The sequence below is a fragment of the Nannospalax galili genome, unplaced genomic scaffold (genome assembly GCF_000622305.1).
Source record: "Nannospalax galili isolate Female #2095 unplaced genomic scaffold, S.galili_v1.0 scaffold436, whole genome shotgun sequence".
NCBI classification, from domain to species: Eukaryota; Metazoa; Chordata; class Mammalia; order Rodentia; family Spalacidae; genus Nannospalax; species Nannospalax galili.
The window spans coordinates 340757-357281 of NW_008337921.1; the positions used below are offsets into that span (position 1 = coordinate 340757).

Sequence of the window (16525 nt, forward strand, 5' to 3'; positions counted from 1 at the left end):
CAGCAACTGCCATGGCTGATCACAGCTAACTAGCCCCCTCCAGAGAGAGAAAAAACCAAGCTGGGCCAGGTGCTTCTCAAGGCCATCCTGGAGACACTCTTCTGTCTGCCCCTCTCCAGAAGGCTGGGTCAGGAGAGAGGCGGGCCTCGGGACTATGCTCAGGTCTCCTGGGCCTACAGGTCGACAGCAGACTGTAGAGAGGGCTGGCAGCCCTGATTCCTAGTGACGTAAGCCTGAGGAAAAAGCACAGGGCTCAGAAGTCACTGTCAGGCCCTCTGTTGAGGGCTCTGTGTGCACAGCCTGACAGGTGTCTTCTGCTTGGGCTGGGGGTGAGTTGTCACGTGCAAAGGGTGGGGCCTCGGGACCTCTGTTGGCTGCTCATCCTACAGTATAGATTAGAGCCTTTAAAGTAATTTCAGAGCATCTCGGAAAACCTGTACCTGACCTCGCAGCAGCTCCTGTTCCAGAGGTGAATGGTCTCTTCCTAGGAAGTGTTCCATGGACACCAAGTCAGACATTATAGTAGACCTAGCACGTAGGTGTGGCAGAGGCTCCTCTGAGGCCCAGAACCACACCTGGGAGTCACCATGCGCATGCTCTGATGACAGCCTGACAGACAGTTCTGGCAGAGCAAAGGCTCCAGCCCAGTGGCCTGTGGTGACTTCTCTCAAGACTTGGTGACAGGAGGAGGCCCCCCTGGGTCCTTGGAAGAGTTAACTGCCCTTTTAGCTTCCTGTCCGCCCTGACCACAGGCCACCAGCAGAGGGCACCAGGGCTCCAGAGCAGAGTGGCTTCTCTGCTGGGGTTCTGCCTCAGCTTGGGGAGCAGTAGCATTAGCTCGTGTTTTAAACTCATTTCAAGACCATGCATTGTGAAAGATGTGGTGACAGTTTCTAAGTTAACTTTTGTCCTCTCATGAGACTCCCCAATGTCATGACTGCCCAAGAGTTGGAGGCCGAGGAACTGCTGGCCTTGGTCTCAGCCAAGCAGTCTAATAACATAGATCGTTCTAAGGGACACTTTCAGCCAAACCCTCAAGGGGGCTACAGGTACTCGCCATACTTACAACACGTCCTGCCATACATGTACCTTCTCCAGACCCTCTCCCCACACATTTCATACATACCACATGCCCTGTGCTATACACATGCCCCACATCACTGTCCTGTGTCCTTCACACATACACCCATACACATGTACCTCCCTATCCCCCTCACACATCATGCCCCCTAAGTTGAATATCATTTACACACTCCAACCCCCACACATACCTGAGCCCTCTTAACCCCTCACCATGCGCTCCATGTCACTGTCCTGTGTCCTTCACACACACCCCTCTCTGAGTGTCCCCATGCCTGTTTCATACACATCCTATGCCACACTTGTGCACACATAAACCTTGTGTCACGTTTCCTGTGTCACACTGTCATATTCTACTGTGCACACATCCTCTGCCCTCTGGAGACTCTGATCCTGGCATGCCTTCGCTTACCAGGTGGCTCCATCTGTCTGTGTCTGGGGTGCAGAAGTGACCTAAAGAGAATTTCACTTTCAGTTCATCTGGAGTGGGGACTTCACAAACACAAATGTGTTCAGATTCGTTCTATCTCTAGGGCAGGACAGGGTGAGGATTTTCCACTCCTTAAAAAGCGTGCTGTTTAGAGTCGTGCTTGAAAAGTAGCCGTTGGCTTTCAAGCACATAGCTGGAGCACCTCACTCTTGGCACTGAGACTGGGTTTTCTTCAAAGTGGGGCAGTGTGTGGGTGGCAGCAGGCTGGGTGCAGGCCAAGCGGCCACCCACAGATGTTCTAGTGGCCTGGGTGTGCTGTTAGGGGGCTTGTCCCTGTCGTGCTGGGTACTGGGAGGGTCTTTGGTGTCTTCCTGGGACAGGATCTTTGGCTTTAGTGGATGGATCCTTCACCCACTCCGCTGCCTCTGTTCCATGCCACCAAGGGTCTGGTAGGGGCCAGGTGCTGTGGGGCTGTAACAAAAGCATGTCTGAACTCCAGGAATCTGCTGCAAGAAGCTGGTTCCTGAGGGAACAGGGATGGCCTAACGGTTACCCTGAGCAGAACCACCCTTTGGTGTCCTGGAGAGGGTCTGCCTTGCAACCCCTGCATGATGGGGTGGAGAATCGTATGGACTTCCTGAAGGAGGAGGCCACTCCCTGCACTATGAGGGATACTCAGGGAAGAGGCAGGGAGGGCCACAGGTCAGCAGCTTGGCCAGGTGGATGTGTCAGGAGTGTGGGGATCTCATGTGGGGTTCCTGCTCCTGCTGTTTGATGGAGGTAGCTCCAGTGGGGCAAGGCCCTCCCCAGGTAGGAACTAAAGGAGGTCAGATGTGAGCAAGGAGCAGCAGGCCAGCCCCTCCCCAGCACAGGCAGTTGCTAGTGACTGAGGAGGGCCTTTGAGGGGTTTTGAAGATGTCTCACAATGCGTAGTATCTTAGTCATCAGATGTGTTGCTATAGGAACCATTGATATTTTGGACTGTGTTTTACTTTGCATAATTTATATAATATATATAACTTTGCATAAGCTCTCTTATAAAAGATGTGGTTTTTTTTGTTTGTTTGTTTGTTTTTTTTTTTGGTCTTTTTGACACCAGATCTTCTCTGGAGCCCCAGCTGGCTTAGAACTCACTACGTAGACCAGGCTGGACTCTCACAGAGATCTGTCTACCTCTGCCTCCTGTATGCTGAGACATCAAAGGCATTCACCACCACACCCAGCCATATTACCTCTCTCTAAACTATTGTAAAATGTCTTCAGTTGTTAGTACGGGTGGTCCATAACAAATGCCTGTCAGATTCTTTTCTCAGCTCACAGTTGCTGAGCATAGGACCAGACCTCAGGCTTTTTGTTTTGATTGAGCATTTTAAAACTTCCATTTAAAACTTCCTACTGTACTAGGGATTCTAAAGTCTAAAAACCAGACATGCCTGTCTTTAGAGCCAGCTCTTAGCCTTCTGTCAGTGGTGTGTGTCCTTTACTGTGTGTAGGTGGCTGGCAGCCAGGTGATGGATGTGCGGGTGATGGGTATGCAGGTGATGGGTATGGAGCTTCTCTTCTCTTGTCCTGGGGGAGGGGGACTGGGCCTCGATGGACAGCCCCATCACACATGTTCTGAGGGCCTTTGTCACCTTCAGCTGGGCTTGGAGAGAGGAGAAAAGGCTAGGAGCCATGTGACAGGATCTTGGAGGTCTTGCATAATGGAAGCCCACTTTTCTCCCACACAGATTCGCCATGTTCCATAAGGTTAGAATTCCTCGCCAGAACCTCCTGAACCGAACTGGAGACGTCACCCCTGAGGGTGCTTACATCACCCCCTTTAAGGTACAGGTGGCTGGGCATTTGTGGACAGGGCTTCCTGGCCATCTTTCCCCACAGTGCAGGGACGGAGGCTTCACCCTTCAGAAGTGGCTGGGCCCAGGTACTCCAGCTCTCTTGGTTGGGTCCCAGTGCCCTCTGCAGAGAACGGACTCAGCTACAGTGCTGCTAGGCAGGCACGACATAGATCTGCCTGCAGTTACTGGCTGTCATTAGGTGTCCACATCTATCTGGTTTCCAGTTAGAGGACTATTCTCCGGGAGTATCCAGGGGGAAAGTCACCTGGAGAGCTGTGCACAGGGGTGACCAGCAGGGCTGTCTGTGTACACTGAAAGTAGCCGTGATGCCATGTGGCCCTCGATGGAGATGGACCATGGGGCAGTCAATGGCCTGGGAAATGGTGATCTCACCAGCAGACAGCTGACCCTGAGAACAGAGTCTCCAGGAAGAACAACTCTCCCCAGACAACTCACCTTCCGCCTGGAGGGAGAGCAAGAATGAGTGCAGCAAAGTTACTTGAGAGAAATTAGCATCCCAAGGCAAGAAGCCATCTAAGACAGAGCATGTGAAAGCAGCCAATTAAAAATGACCATCAAGTGGGAAAATTGGAAAGACCAATGCATGGGGCACCCCCACAGGAGGACGCAGTGCATGGGTCACCCCCACAGGAAGACGCAGTGCATGCATGGGTCACCCCCACAGGAGGACGCAGTGCATGGGTCACCCCCACAGGAGGACGCAGTGCATGGGTCACCCCCACAGGAGGACGCAGTGCATGGGTCACCCCCACAGGAGGACGCAGTGCATGGGTCACCCCCACAGGAGGACGCAGTGCATGGGTCACCCCCACAGGAGGACGCAGTGCATGGGTCACCCCCACAGGAGGACGCAGTGCATGGGTCACCCCCACAGGAGGACGCAGTGCATGGGTCACCCCCACAGGAGGACGCAGTGCATGGGTCACCCCCACAGGAGGACGCAGTGCATGGGTCACCCCCACAGGAGGACGCAGTGCATGGGTCACCCCCACAGGAAGACGCAGTGCATGCATGGGTCACCCCCACAGGAGGACGCAGTGCATGGGTCACCCCAACAGGAGGACACAGTAGATGGGTCACCCCAACAGGAGGATGCAGTGCATGGGTCACCCCCACAGGAAGACGCAGTGCATGGGTCACCCCCACAGGAGGACACAGTGCATGGGTCACCCCCACAGGAGGACATGGTCCATGGGTCAGGAGGGTGCAGTGCCATGCGTCACCCCCACAGGAGGATACAGTACATGGGTCAGGAGGACACAGTGCATGGGTCACCCACCCCAACAGGAGGACCCCCACACACAAGTCAGTGAGGCTTAGAGAAGTGATACAGATAAATACCCCCAAGCTGGAGGAAGGAAGACTTTTGTTTAACAAGACCCTCATTACAAAGAGGAAGAGCTGTCTACTCACAAACAGGGAGAAATAGGATTGTCAGAAAGGAGATTCGGAAGTTACCCAGTCTTATTCCAGGGTAATAGCAGTCACTGTAGCCTCAGTTTCTCAGGTAGCACACACTGCAAACAAAAATGGATTTGAACATTTTCAGCCCCAGTAACCTGCCTGGCAGGCAGCAGTTGGAAGATTGCCACACACACCATGCTGTTTTGGAATCAGCCCAGACAACAAACCCCAGAGCAGCAGCAGGAGACGGAGCAGGGACACCAGGTTGTTCCTGTCCCAGAGTGCCACCAGAGTACCTGAGCATAGGCTCTGCCAAACACACTGAAAGGTAGGATGGATGTGAAGCCTCAAGTCCTGGAGGCCACTCACCCCTGAACATGGTGCAGGATATCCATTGAGCCCCACGGAATGCCAAGTCCTCAGGAGCTCCGCAGCCAGAGTAAAAGGAGGACATGGCACCAGCGGGTGCTGAGCTGAAGCCCCAGACTGGGCCGCTTTGCATTCAGGGGCCCAGCTGCTTCTGATTCTTACCCAGTACCTCTAGGTGGACAGTTCACATGTCCCCAAAGAAGAGATGACTGTACAGAGCTTAGTCACAGAGCTTCCTCTGCTCAGAGCTCCCTCCCTTCAGGCTACTAGGTGTCCTCTCCTCTACCCACAGTGCCTCAGTGACTACCATCTACAGCTTGGGTGTGCCCACGGTTTGGTGTCTGGAGGTCTAGGCATCAGGCTACCCTGGACACAGGTCGGCACTGAATAGGGACTGTGCCTTCATTGTGCCACTCTGAGGCAGCCTCAGCACCTCAGCTGATAGGTGACCCCACCTTTCTTTTCCAGGACGTCCGGCAGCGCTTTGGAGCATCCTTGGGCAGCCTGTCCTCAGGGCGCATCTCCATCATCGGCATGTCTGTGGCCAACCTGCAGTTGGCGGTGTCCATAGCAGTCCGGTTCTCGGCCACACGGTGTCAGTTTGGACCCACAGATGAGAAAGAGATCCCCGTCCTTGAATATCCGCTGCAGGTACTGGCCGTCCAAGTCACTTCCTTCTTTCTGTCCTTGGCCTCTGGAAGTTGGCAAAAGCTTTCCAGCCATGAGTGAGACAGTGGGCAGGGGTGCACCCACCAGCCATCAAGGCCTTTGGGGTGGCTTTTAATTAAGAAGGTACATGCTTGATCAAAATGAGGCACATGGAGGAAGCGAGTCAGGGCTCTGGTAGCGGGTGTGAGCATTGCGTTTTCAGGCAGTCATAACTGCTTTAGCAGGTTCTAGGTCCGGGCCACACTCTGATGCATCCCTAAGAAATGATCCCAAGGAAATCATTTCTATAGCATCAGGTGAGTGCAGCCCTCCATTACGGTGGTGTTCAAAGCAGTAGACGGATACCTGCCATCATGTCCTTGGAGGTGAGTGCCAGGTGGCAGCCAGACAGCACAGAGGCCATGTGTTGAAAAGGGGCGCCTCGTCATCCCAGCCATCCCCCTGTAGGAGCCCTGCTGTGTGTCTGTTCAGGTACCCTTTATAGCTGGAGGGGCAGTTTTGACCCTACTTTATGGGGACTAAGAGTCAGGTAGGTGACTCAGTCACCAAGTCTGGCTTAGGCCTGAACGCCGTATAAACAGGAGTTAGAGTGACAGAGGAAACGGGTGGCATTGCCTCTCTAACTTTCTTCTGTGGTGATGAACCTGTTCTGCACTGGAAGTGAATGTAGTGACACAGTATCTGCCGTGCCTGGTGGTCCACGTGCTCTTCCACACTGTCCTTATTCCCCTCAGCCTAGCATGTCGCCTGCCCTGGATGCCAAGGGCAGCCTGTGCTTAGGGAGCTCTATCCCAGGGCCTCCTGGTGCTGCTGCTTCCTGGGCCAAGTAGGGCTTAGATGGTTGGCACGTGGGAGCAAGTGGTAGGTACAGTGTTTGGCACTCTGCACACGTGGGACAGCTGTGGTGGCTGCTCACTGGGTTCCCTTCAGACTTCACCTGCCCCTCCCCCATCATCCATCTGTCCTTCTGTCCATCCAGCAGTGGATGTACTCTGTCTTGTGTTGGGTGCCTGGTGTGCACTGGGGAACTCTGCGTGAGCCTCAGTTACCCCCACCACAGTGATTGCTTATCCTTCATAGACTCAGGATGTGCCTGTACTGGGCTGAACTGGTACCAGTAGTGCTTTCCTTCATTCCCAAGCAGGCTGACGCCAGGTTCCCATGGTCACTGAGGTTGAGTATTCAATGGGCCAGCCCTTCTGAGGACCCATATATCTTGTTTCCTTAGCAATGGCGCCTACTGCCGTACCTGGCGGCTGCCTATGCCTTGGACCACTTCTCCAAGTCGCTTTTCCTGGACCTGATGGGGCTGCAGCATGGCCTGCTGCAGGGAGACCATAGTGCCAGGCAGGTAAGGCATCTGCTCTACTGTCACCAACAGTTTCAGTTGTGTCCATACAAAAGCAGTTGGGTTTGTGGGGCGGAGCTGCGCACTCCTGCCTCTCCACCCGCTCGGGGCTTGGCTTGCTCAGCAACTCGGAGCTTGGGCTGAGCCCATCATCCCATTTTTCAAGGATGTGCTGACAGAGCCTAACTCCCATCTGTGAGTTCAGCTGCTATTCCCTGAAAATGTGATGGTTTTACAGAGTCCACATTACCAGCCCTTCAGAGGATTTCAGGGCCCTGTCCTTTCATAAACAGCTGTATCGAGGTCCCATTCCAGCGAAGTTGACAGCCCAGGATTTGTGCCAGGAGCAAGCGTATGGATCTCCTGGGTCAGCTGCTGTGTGCAGGGAAGTCCCTTGTTAGTGTCTATGTAGATGGGTTATGATTGGTCTCTCCTCATGCTGCCTCCTGTGTGAGAGTCGGATGTGAATCAAAAGAATCAAAATGCTTGGAAGTAAATCACAAGTGCTGCTGGCGGGACTGCTCACAGCACCATGGAACATTGTCAGATGAGCAGCCCAAGAGGGGACTGCTCACAGCACCATGGAACATTGTCAGATGAGCAGCCCAAGAGGGGACTGCGCACAGCACCATGGAATGCCTGTCATATGAGCAGCCCGAGACGGGACTGTGCTCAGTACCATGGAACGCCTGTCAGATGAGCAGCCCAAGACAGGACTGCCACAGCACCATGGAATGCCTGTCAGATGAGCAGCCCAAGACGGGACTGTGCACAGCACCATGGAAAGCCTGTCAGATGAGCAGCTTGAGACAGGACTGCGCACAGCACCATGGAACACCTGTTAGATGAGCAGCCTGAGATGGGACTGCGCACACCACCATGAAATGCTGACAGATGAGCAGCCTTGAGATGCACAGCACAGACCAGGAGCAAGAGGTGGACCCATATACATGCTGACCCTGCCAGCAGGGTTCCCTGCAGAGGAATAGCTCGGCTGAGGGGTCACCATGCTTCCCGCTTCCCTAGTGAGAGTCTATAGCCTCCTGCCGGTCACTGTGCTTCCTGGCAAGTCTGTAACTCCCACCTGCCAAAGTTGTTCTCCAATTTGTGTTTCCTGAAAGTCAGGAGTCTAACCCAGCTGGGCACACTAAGAGCTGAAGAGCTCTCCTTATCTGAGCTGAAACTGCCAGCAGGTGTTGTGCTCTATCAAACAGAAACCAGAGGTGCTTACCAAGCAGGTATAAGCCACAGGAAGGAAGGCCTAGTGAATGCCCATGCTGCCAGCCACCACCCCACACCTGCGTGACATGCTGTCTCCGGCCCTCCTCTCCTCAGCAGGCTGCATGCTGTCCCTTGCTTTAAGGTCCTTACCAGAAACATTCTCAGCCTTCAGCAGTGATGGTTCACCATGCACAGTGAACTTGGTGTTCTCCAGCAGTCTGTGCCTGCCATGGGCCTCTGAGATGTACTTGCTGCACAGTGCTGTGTCTTTTCTTTCTGTGCTGTGAAGCAGTAAGCTGGAGCACAGCGTCTCTATTGGATGGATTCCAACCCCCTTTCCATTGGAACTGGGTCTCTTTTCTGTAACTGTCATGTGGGAGTAGGAGACAGTTTTTGACACGAGTGCTGAGCTGGGGCCTGATTTCATTGTCAGAGTCAATCTTCTCACTGACTTCTCTTCCACAGGCAGAGCTTGGACGTGAGATCCATGCGCTGGCATCCGCTGGCAAGCCTCTGGCCTCCTGGACGGCCCAGCAGGGAATCCAGGAGAGCCGCGAGGCGTGCGGGGGACATGGCTATCTGGCTAGTAGGTTTGCAAAAAGTGTGCGTCCATTTCCTGCCCTCAGCCCTCCCATGGGATGCTAGGTCAGGGTTCATCAGTGTGCAGACTGCTTTTATAAATAAAGTTTTATTGGAATACAGCCTTGCCCATGCCTTCACAGCTTTCTCTGGCTGTTTCCACACTATAGTGGCAAGTGCTGAGTCATCACAGTACATGATGTGGCTCACAAAGCCTGGATTATTTACCCTAGGGCCTGTTACGGGACAAGTTCACCAGCCCCTGCTCTAGACAGCCCCCAGTACTTTGGCTTGGTGCTTCCTGATCAAATTCAGGATAATGAGGAAGTATGAAGTGTATATGAGCCCAGGATGCAGCTGAGTAGAAAGCAGATTATCTCTTCAGTTGTGACGTTTGGCTGATGACTTGGTAGGTAACTGACACCAGTTTCACTGTAATTCTGAAACTTGGACTAAGAAGAGTTTTATTGACTTTGAGCATTATGTAGGCAGCGAGTTCATGACTGTGAGTGAATCACCAGCTGGCCCAGCCAGAGCCTGGTGTGGTCTCCACGGTAACTGGGCAGGGTGTTCTCACTGTGCCTCACTCGGCATCCTTGTTAGAAGGTTCATACACATGGGACTGAGGTTCTTGGAAGGAACATGATAGTTCAGATGAATCGTTAGCGGCAGAGGTTCTGGCCTGCAGGGAACCCGGTCACACTTGCTTGCCTACTCTTAAGTTAGAGTCCTTACTGTGACCTTCGACCTCTGCCACCGGCCTGCAGAACTGCTGCTGCTTGCATCATAGGCTGATCAGTGCAAACTGGCCGCATGCTGCTGCTGCAGACACAACAGAACTGCCAGCCCTCAGCCGACCACACAGGTGATTTAGCTCCTGTGGACAGCGATGCTCTGGGTCGCCTGTCCCAGCTGCACAGGAGCCTGGTCCTCTTCCACGCTGTGGCACACTGACATGCAGCTAACCATTTGTTTACACATTTTTGTCCTCTCTGCAATGGTCTTAGATTTTGTTTGTTGCGTAGCTCATAGAAACACTAAATAGTTTACCTTTGTTCTAGTTTTAAATGGGAAAAGGTAAATTAAATCTCGAAGTACTGCAGAGGCAAATAGGAGTGGATCCCAGTTCATGACTGACAAGCACTGACTAGGTCAGATGGGAAACCAGTCAACAAGGACATAAAGGGCCGCATCTCCGTTAAAATATCAGCTGTCCATCTCCCCCAAGGTCTCTCCCAGCCCTTTGTCTCGTATGCTAGCTGTAACGTGGAGGGCTGGGCTGGGCCAAGCTCTCCCTCCTGGCTCCTCCATCTCCCTCACAGAGAGTATTCATTCTCCATCAGAGAGGCAGAGCCAAGAAGCTGATTCTGGACTGTACCCCTTGTGAAGGGCACACAGGCCCTGAGCTGTTCACAGGGCAGGTTTTCAGCTAACCTATTTACTCAGACTGGGAAATTAGTTTTAAAAGATTTCATTTACCTGCAGGAAAAAAGTAGCCCTGGAGTCAGTGCCCTTGGGAATGTCCCATCTCTCGGTGGTCCCCATACCCTGGGATAGCTCTGCCAGGTGACCGTGCAGGTGATTCCAACAGGCAGAAGAGTTACAGCCCTGTGCTGAGTGCCCCATGTGCCATCCCTTCTAGTCCCTTCAGTGGATGGTATAGAGGCATGGCCTACATGGTAGGGCTAAGGGGGCAGGGAGGGGAGCACTTTCTCCCCTTAGGCTGGGTGGGCCATGGGTGAACATCTCCCAGAACAGAGTCTGGAGTGATGCAGTGGCTTTCTTGCAGTGAATCGGCTGGGTGACCTCAGAAACGACAACGATCCAAACTGCACCTACGAAGGCGACAACAATGTGCTGCTGCAACAGACCAGCAACTACCTGCTCAGCTTCCTGGAGCGCCAGCCCCAAGGTAGGCACTGCCGCCCCTCCCGTGGGAGGTTCAGATCGGCTCTTCTCGCCATGACGTTCCTGCCTGTGTTCAGATGCTCCCTCTGGACAGGCTTGGTGGCACAGTCCAATCCTGTAGTCTTAGCACTTGGGAGGTCAGGGCAGGAGGATATCAAGTTAGAGGCTAGTCTGGGCCATATAGCAAGAACCTGTCTCAAAAACAAAAGCAAAAGTCAAGATGGCCCATCTGCAGAACGAGGGTGCCATCTGGTGACAGAGCAGCTCTCCAGGTGCAGGTCAGGCAGGTGGAGCATCTAGTTAAAGACAGAGCAACTGGCCAGGCAGGCTCTGTGTGGGTTGGGTTCCAACTTTCTCTGAAGTCACAGGAGTGTGCACTCTAGATGGCGTTCGCTTCACAAGCCCTCTGAAGACGGTGGACTTTCTGGAGGCCTATCCTGAAATCTTGAGCCAGAAGTTCATGGGATCTAGTGCTGCTGACTGGTTGGACTCAGCAGGTATGGCCACTCTCCCTTCCATGGCCCTCCTTCCTGTCACTGCCCCCGGAAATGTGCCTGACCACAGCTGGGGACTGTGGAGTTTATGCCAGGGTGACCACGTGTGGAGGCAGTACAAGTTCTGGTTTATGCCGGGTGACCACTTGTGGAGGCAGTATAAGTCCTGGTTTATGCCGGGTGACCACGTGTGGAGGCAGTACAAGTTCTGGTTTATGCTGGGTGACCACTTACGGTATTTCCTTGGTTTGTTGCCATAACATAAATCTTGGAAATGCCTCTGCGTGCACACCTTTCCTTGCTACTCGTGACAGTGGATTCTTTGGGAAATCTGGGCAGTGGCAGGCCACAGACTTAAGAATAGGAGGGCATCACACCAGCCCTGGCCATAGACGTGGCTTCTAGAAGGTGATGTGGGTTTTTAGGTGGCATGCTGAGGATGACACTGGAGGCTCAAGGACAGCCATCAGACAGCCTTGGTTACCGTCCCAGGGTCAACTAGGTGCCAAGAACATCAGACACTTCCTGTCTCAGCAGTGAAGCAAAGTGTCAGCAGGGCCCAGCTCCTTCCCGTCCCTCCCTCGGACTCCAGGCATTCGTGGTCCGTGGCAGTGACATACTAGTCTGCCTCTGTTGTCACAGGATGCCCTCCTCTTTGTCCCTTGTTAGGACTCTTGTCATTGTAGTTGGGATCTGCCCTAATCCAGGCTGACATAACCTTGATATCCATATCTTCATCCTACCTGCAATGGCTCTTTTAATAAAGCCAGCCACAGGCTCCAGGACTCAGAACCTGGCAGATATTTGGGGCTACCTGTCTGCACCACCCTGGTAGGACCCCAGGAGGGGTGCATCATCCCAAGCCCCTCTCCTTCCTCACCTGCTCCTTGGAACTCCTGTGCTTGGAGCCACAGCAACCTGCCTTTCTGCCACAGCTCGTGGTTGCTGTGTAGTCGTTCGTGGGCCAGCTACTGGGCATCTCTGAGCCTGAGGTATGACTTTTGGTGGACTTTTCATGTGAGTCCTGTGGACTAATTAGCACCACAGCAGGGAAACAGCCAGCTGCCCTGTGCATCTTTTCCCTGGAAATAGGCCTGTGACACAGGAGGAAATGGACTCAGTCCCGATGTAGCCAGACACTGTTTCCTTCCTGGGAGCTCTGAGCCAAGAGCAGCTGCCAGCAGAGGCTCCTTGTTCTTTCTTCCCTGAAGCCTGCAGGTGCCTTGGACCAGGTGCCTGGGTCCTTCTTCCCCAGGGTGTTAGGTGGGGAGCACGTGGACCCTGCCATGTAGCTGATCCAAACCTGTTCCTATACAAGGCTGTGTGGCTTGTCTTGTCTTGTGCCCTGTCCTGGGAGGAGGGACAGGGAGACACAACTGCTGTGGGAAGTCAGCTCAGGTGTGATGGTGAGGATGAACACCCCCCGCCAAGCTGTCTGGCTGACCAGTACCCCTGCCCTGTCCTCCCGCCTGTAACTTCTCCTACCGTGAGAGCCTTGTAGGGAGCTTTCTACCTGGTCGGCAAGGCTGAGTGCAGGTGCCCTTCCTCTCATCCCTGGGCCAGTCTCTCAGAGGCCTTGGCTCCTGAGAGCCACCGCTGTGTGTCATATACCACACCTGTGGGAGCTGAGCAGGAAGGTGCTGTTCACTGTAATGAGGTACTGGCTGCAGGTGACTCTGACCTGTAGCATGTCAGGTGCTATGACAGTGTGGAAACACCGTCACCCATGCCTGGCCCTGCCGTTCCCACCTGGCAGTGGGCTAAGCTACCCTCAGTGACTGGGTTTCTCTGTCAGGAAAGTGATCCCACCCTCTACCCTCTTCATGAAAATCACCCAGGGTACACAGTGCTGGTGGCACTGCCTGCCCAGGGATGTGTGTGGTGAAATTCAGGTGCTCACAGTCATGTTTCCTGTGTCCCCTCTGTAGCCCCCCTGGTGGCGTACCGCTGGCTGGTTTGCTACTTGCTACAAGAGAGTCATCAGAGATTCTGTCAAGAGAAAAGATCCAGAGGCAGCGACTTTGAAGCAAGGAACAACAGTCAGGTACGCTGTTCTATGACTGGTTCTGTTTGGTCTGATTACTCTGGTGTCTGTTCCCAGAAGCCAAGGCCCTGGCAGTTGCAGGCCCCAGCCTTGCCTTCTTGTGACCTTGAGATCCCTACAGCTTCATCTCTTGGCACCCTGGTTTGCTTGTCTGTAAAGTATTAGCACCTGCCTTCCTGGCCATGGGGCAATGGAAAGTGTTGTATTTATGACAAGGGGTGTCTGCCCTAAACTAAAGCTGTAACCACTAGAGTGGGAGTGTGGCTCAGACCCACAGAGGGGATGCTTGACAGGACAGTGATGCCCCAACCACCACTCACCCCTCCCCGCCTCTACTCGGCAGTTCTGTCACGTTCTCAGTGGCCTTGGTGGGAACGGGCCACAGACAGCTCCTGCCTGGCTAGGAGAGGGTTGGCTTCTCATATCTGGGTATCGCTGCTCTTGTTCCTGAGATCTGTGGGACACAAGCCTCTCACTGTGCCAGGCTATGAGGTAGGCCCAGCCCTGACTGTGGACCTGAGCTGATGGCTGTCCTCTGGGGAGGACCAAGAGGAGGTGACAGGGAGTCTGCAGCTCTACTGCTGTCCTTAACCTTGGTGTCGCCCAGGACAAGGTGCCCTGGCACTGTACCAGGCAATTTGAGCGTCACTTCTGCAAAGGCGCTCATACCCTGTGGCTGCCAGAGCCTGGAACCTGCTGGGTTTACCTGCCCCGGGGAAGAGACCAGAGGAAGCTCCTGATGCCCAAGCCTCCTGAGCTGAGTAAAGTAAGGTCAGGCGTACAGCTGGAAACCTGAGGATTGAGCGGAGGGCCACGGTCAGTGAACTTTTAGTTCAGGGCTGCTGTGGCTAGAACTAGGAAGCTTGAGATGACAGTCTAGAACAAGCCACTTTCTGTGTCCTGGACTGAAGCACAGGAGGAAATGGTGTGGCCATTAGCTTTGGCCACTTGTTCTCTACTGGCCAGACCTGATTCTAAAGTAGAGGTAGTGATTGCAGGTCACTACTGCCCCCAGGGAGCAGAGACCACAGGCTCTTCCCAGCCACATCTGGGTCTACGCCACCACAAGAGTCCTGTGGGCTTCTGTGCGGTCCCTTGGTAGCCCACCCAGCCCCATTCAGTGTTGGGCACCTGCCCACATGACCTCTTAATCCTGACAGTGTCTGCGTGGCCCACCAGTGCCTGTGTGGTACAGTGTCTTCAGAAAGGACTTCCTGTAGAGAGGTACTGAAGACCTGCGCAGTAGCTCAGTCATCCAGTGACTGAAGAGGGATGGAGGCCTTGGGTGCGGATCCAGCTGAGATGGTGTCCTGGGGAGAACTGGGATGCTGACACACACCGGTTGGTGTACAGCTCTACAGAGGGGCAGGAGCCTCTGACAGGGCCAGCCATGGGGCCTTGGAGGCAAGGAGGACCTAGAGGTGGCAGCATTTTCCAGACCTGCTTAGGATCAAGGCCAGGTCATTCCTGACCGCTGAGACCTCGTGGGAGATGTGACCCATGGTGATGCAGCGTGAGAAGAAAACCTTGGAAACATTTGTCCGGCCTCCTTCTCAGGAAATTGCAAAAGAAAGCTGTCAGATCTGATTGAAGGCTCAGCATTCTGAAGAGCAAAAGATGCTTCTATAAAGTCCAGCTGTGGACTGTGGGAGCGTGTGGACCGTGAGACCAATGGAGACCTTGGTGAAGAGAAAGCATGCCCCAAGTGAGGACCAGCCTGGCTTGGGCAAGGCTGGGGACCTGCAGCTGAGGCTGTGTACCTGGCCCTGGGCTGCTGTTGGTGATGACTACTTGTCACTGTCTTCTGAGGGAATTAACAACTGCCATTTCTGTTTCTAAAACCCAACCTTTTACCTAGCACAGGTTTCCTCACTCTTTCAGCCTGACTGGGGAAAACGTCTCCTTTGCTTTTTTTGTTTTGTTTTGTTTTTTGAGACAGGGTCTCTATGTAGCCCTGAAACTTGCTACGTAAACCAGGCTGGCCTCGATGTCACAGAGATCTGCCTGTCTCCATCTCCTGAGTGTTGAGACTCCAGCAGTGTGCACCGTGCCTAGTTTCTTTCTTGACACCTGCTGTTGTCTCCTGGAAGCCACGTGTATGTTTGGTTATGAAAACAATGACCTCTCCAATGTTTGGGCCTGGTGACACGTCTGTGTCCAGTAGGTCCCCACCCCTGCCTCACAGTTGCCACTGGGGACCTGATCAGGAGTTCCTCCCAATCCCCACTGGAGACAGATACGGGGAGGATAAAGACATCTTTGCCCCCCTCTAGCCACACTGGTGCTTAGCATATAATTCATGACATTTTGGGGAGTTACTGCACGTGAGAAATGCCACAGATGTCTTGGCTGAACTGTGCCAGACAAGGACAGGACCTGGGTCTGCTGACCGGTGAGCCCAGCCCTCCCTGTTCAGCTTAGGACTTCCCTGAAGCTTCCATCACCTGCTATAGAGCAGATCTCAGACATCTGAGTGCCCCTGGCTTGCTTTTTGCCTGACTTCCCTGGGGCTGGAAGTGTGCTGGCCTCATGAGCAGGAAGCTCAGCCTGGGGGCTGGATGTGGACAGAGGGGAAAGACTGGGTCCCTCTACCCCCAGCCCACTGTTGCAGAGTGGCAGTGCTCTTTTGCCATGAGTCCAGATCTGGGGACTAGGACACTGAGACTTCCCAGAAGCTGCTCCAGAACAGGCAGTTGCCCCACCATCCCCATGATGTACAGCTATGTGGCAGCAGTGTCCACACTGGTGTGTGCCAGGAGCTCCTTCAGCGTGACAGTGAATAGGGGAGTTCTGCCTATGGGAGGCTATAGGACACTTCCTGTGCCAGCCTGTGTTAATGGCTGACCAGGGAGTCTGTCCCCAGAGCTTGTGTCCTGAATGACAAATTGTCTTACCTGGACATTTCTCAGAAGATACAAAAGGGCATCCATGTGCAGAATGCAGGGGGCTGAGCAAGGGCAGAGCACAGCAGAGCTCCAGGTCATGGAGCGGCCAAGGGCTGTGCAGGTGTGCCAGACAGAAGCTCTGCTCCTGCAAGTGTAAACACTCAGGCTGGGGCGCTAGCTCTTTGTGCGTGCACACACAGCTACCAGAAGCCCAGCCAAGGGCCCTGACCCCCCC

At 53.9% G+C, this 16525-nt stretch overlaps 1 protein-coding gene across 2 annotated transcripts in view; it reads left to right on the plus strand.

Annotated features, from left to right (window-relative positions):
- Acox3 (acyl-CoA oxidase 3, pristanoyl) overlaps nucleotides 1-16525 on the plus strand; it is a 40088-nt gene that overhangs the window by 15076 nt on the left and 8487 nt on the right. For both annotated transcript variants that reach the window (XM_029563420.1, XM_008832836.3), the window contains 7 exons: nucleotides 3241-3337; nucleotides 5611-5793; nucleotides 7040-7162; nucleotides 8846-8966; nucleotides 10749-10871; nucleotides 11251-11364; nucleotides 13290-13405. In XM_029563420.1, the coding sequence (XP_029419280.1) occupies nucleotides 3241-3337; nucleotides 5611-5793; nucleotides 7040-7162; nucleotides 8846-8966; nucleotides 10749-10871; nucleotides 11251-11364; nucleotides 13290-13405 (877 nt within the window). The remainder of the gene's footprint in view (nucleotides 1-3240; nucleotides 3338-5610; nucleotides 5794-7039; nucleotides 7163-8845; nucleotides 8967-10748; nucleotides 10872-11250; nucleotides 11365-13289; nucleotides 13406-16525) is intronic.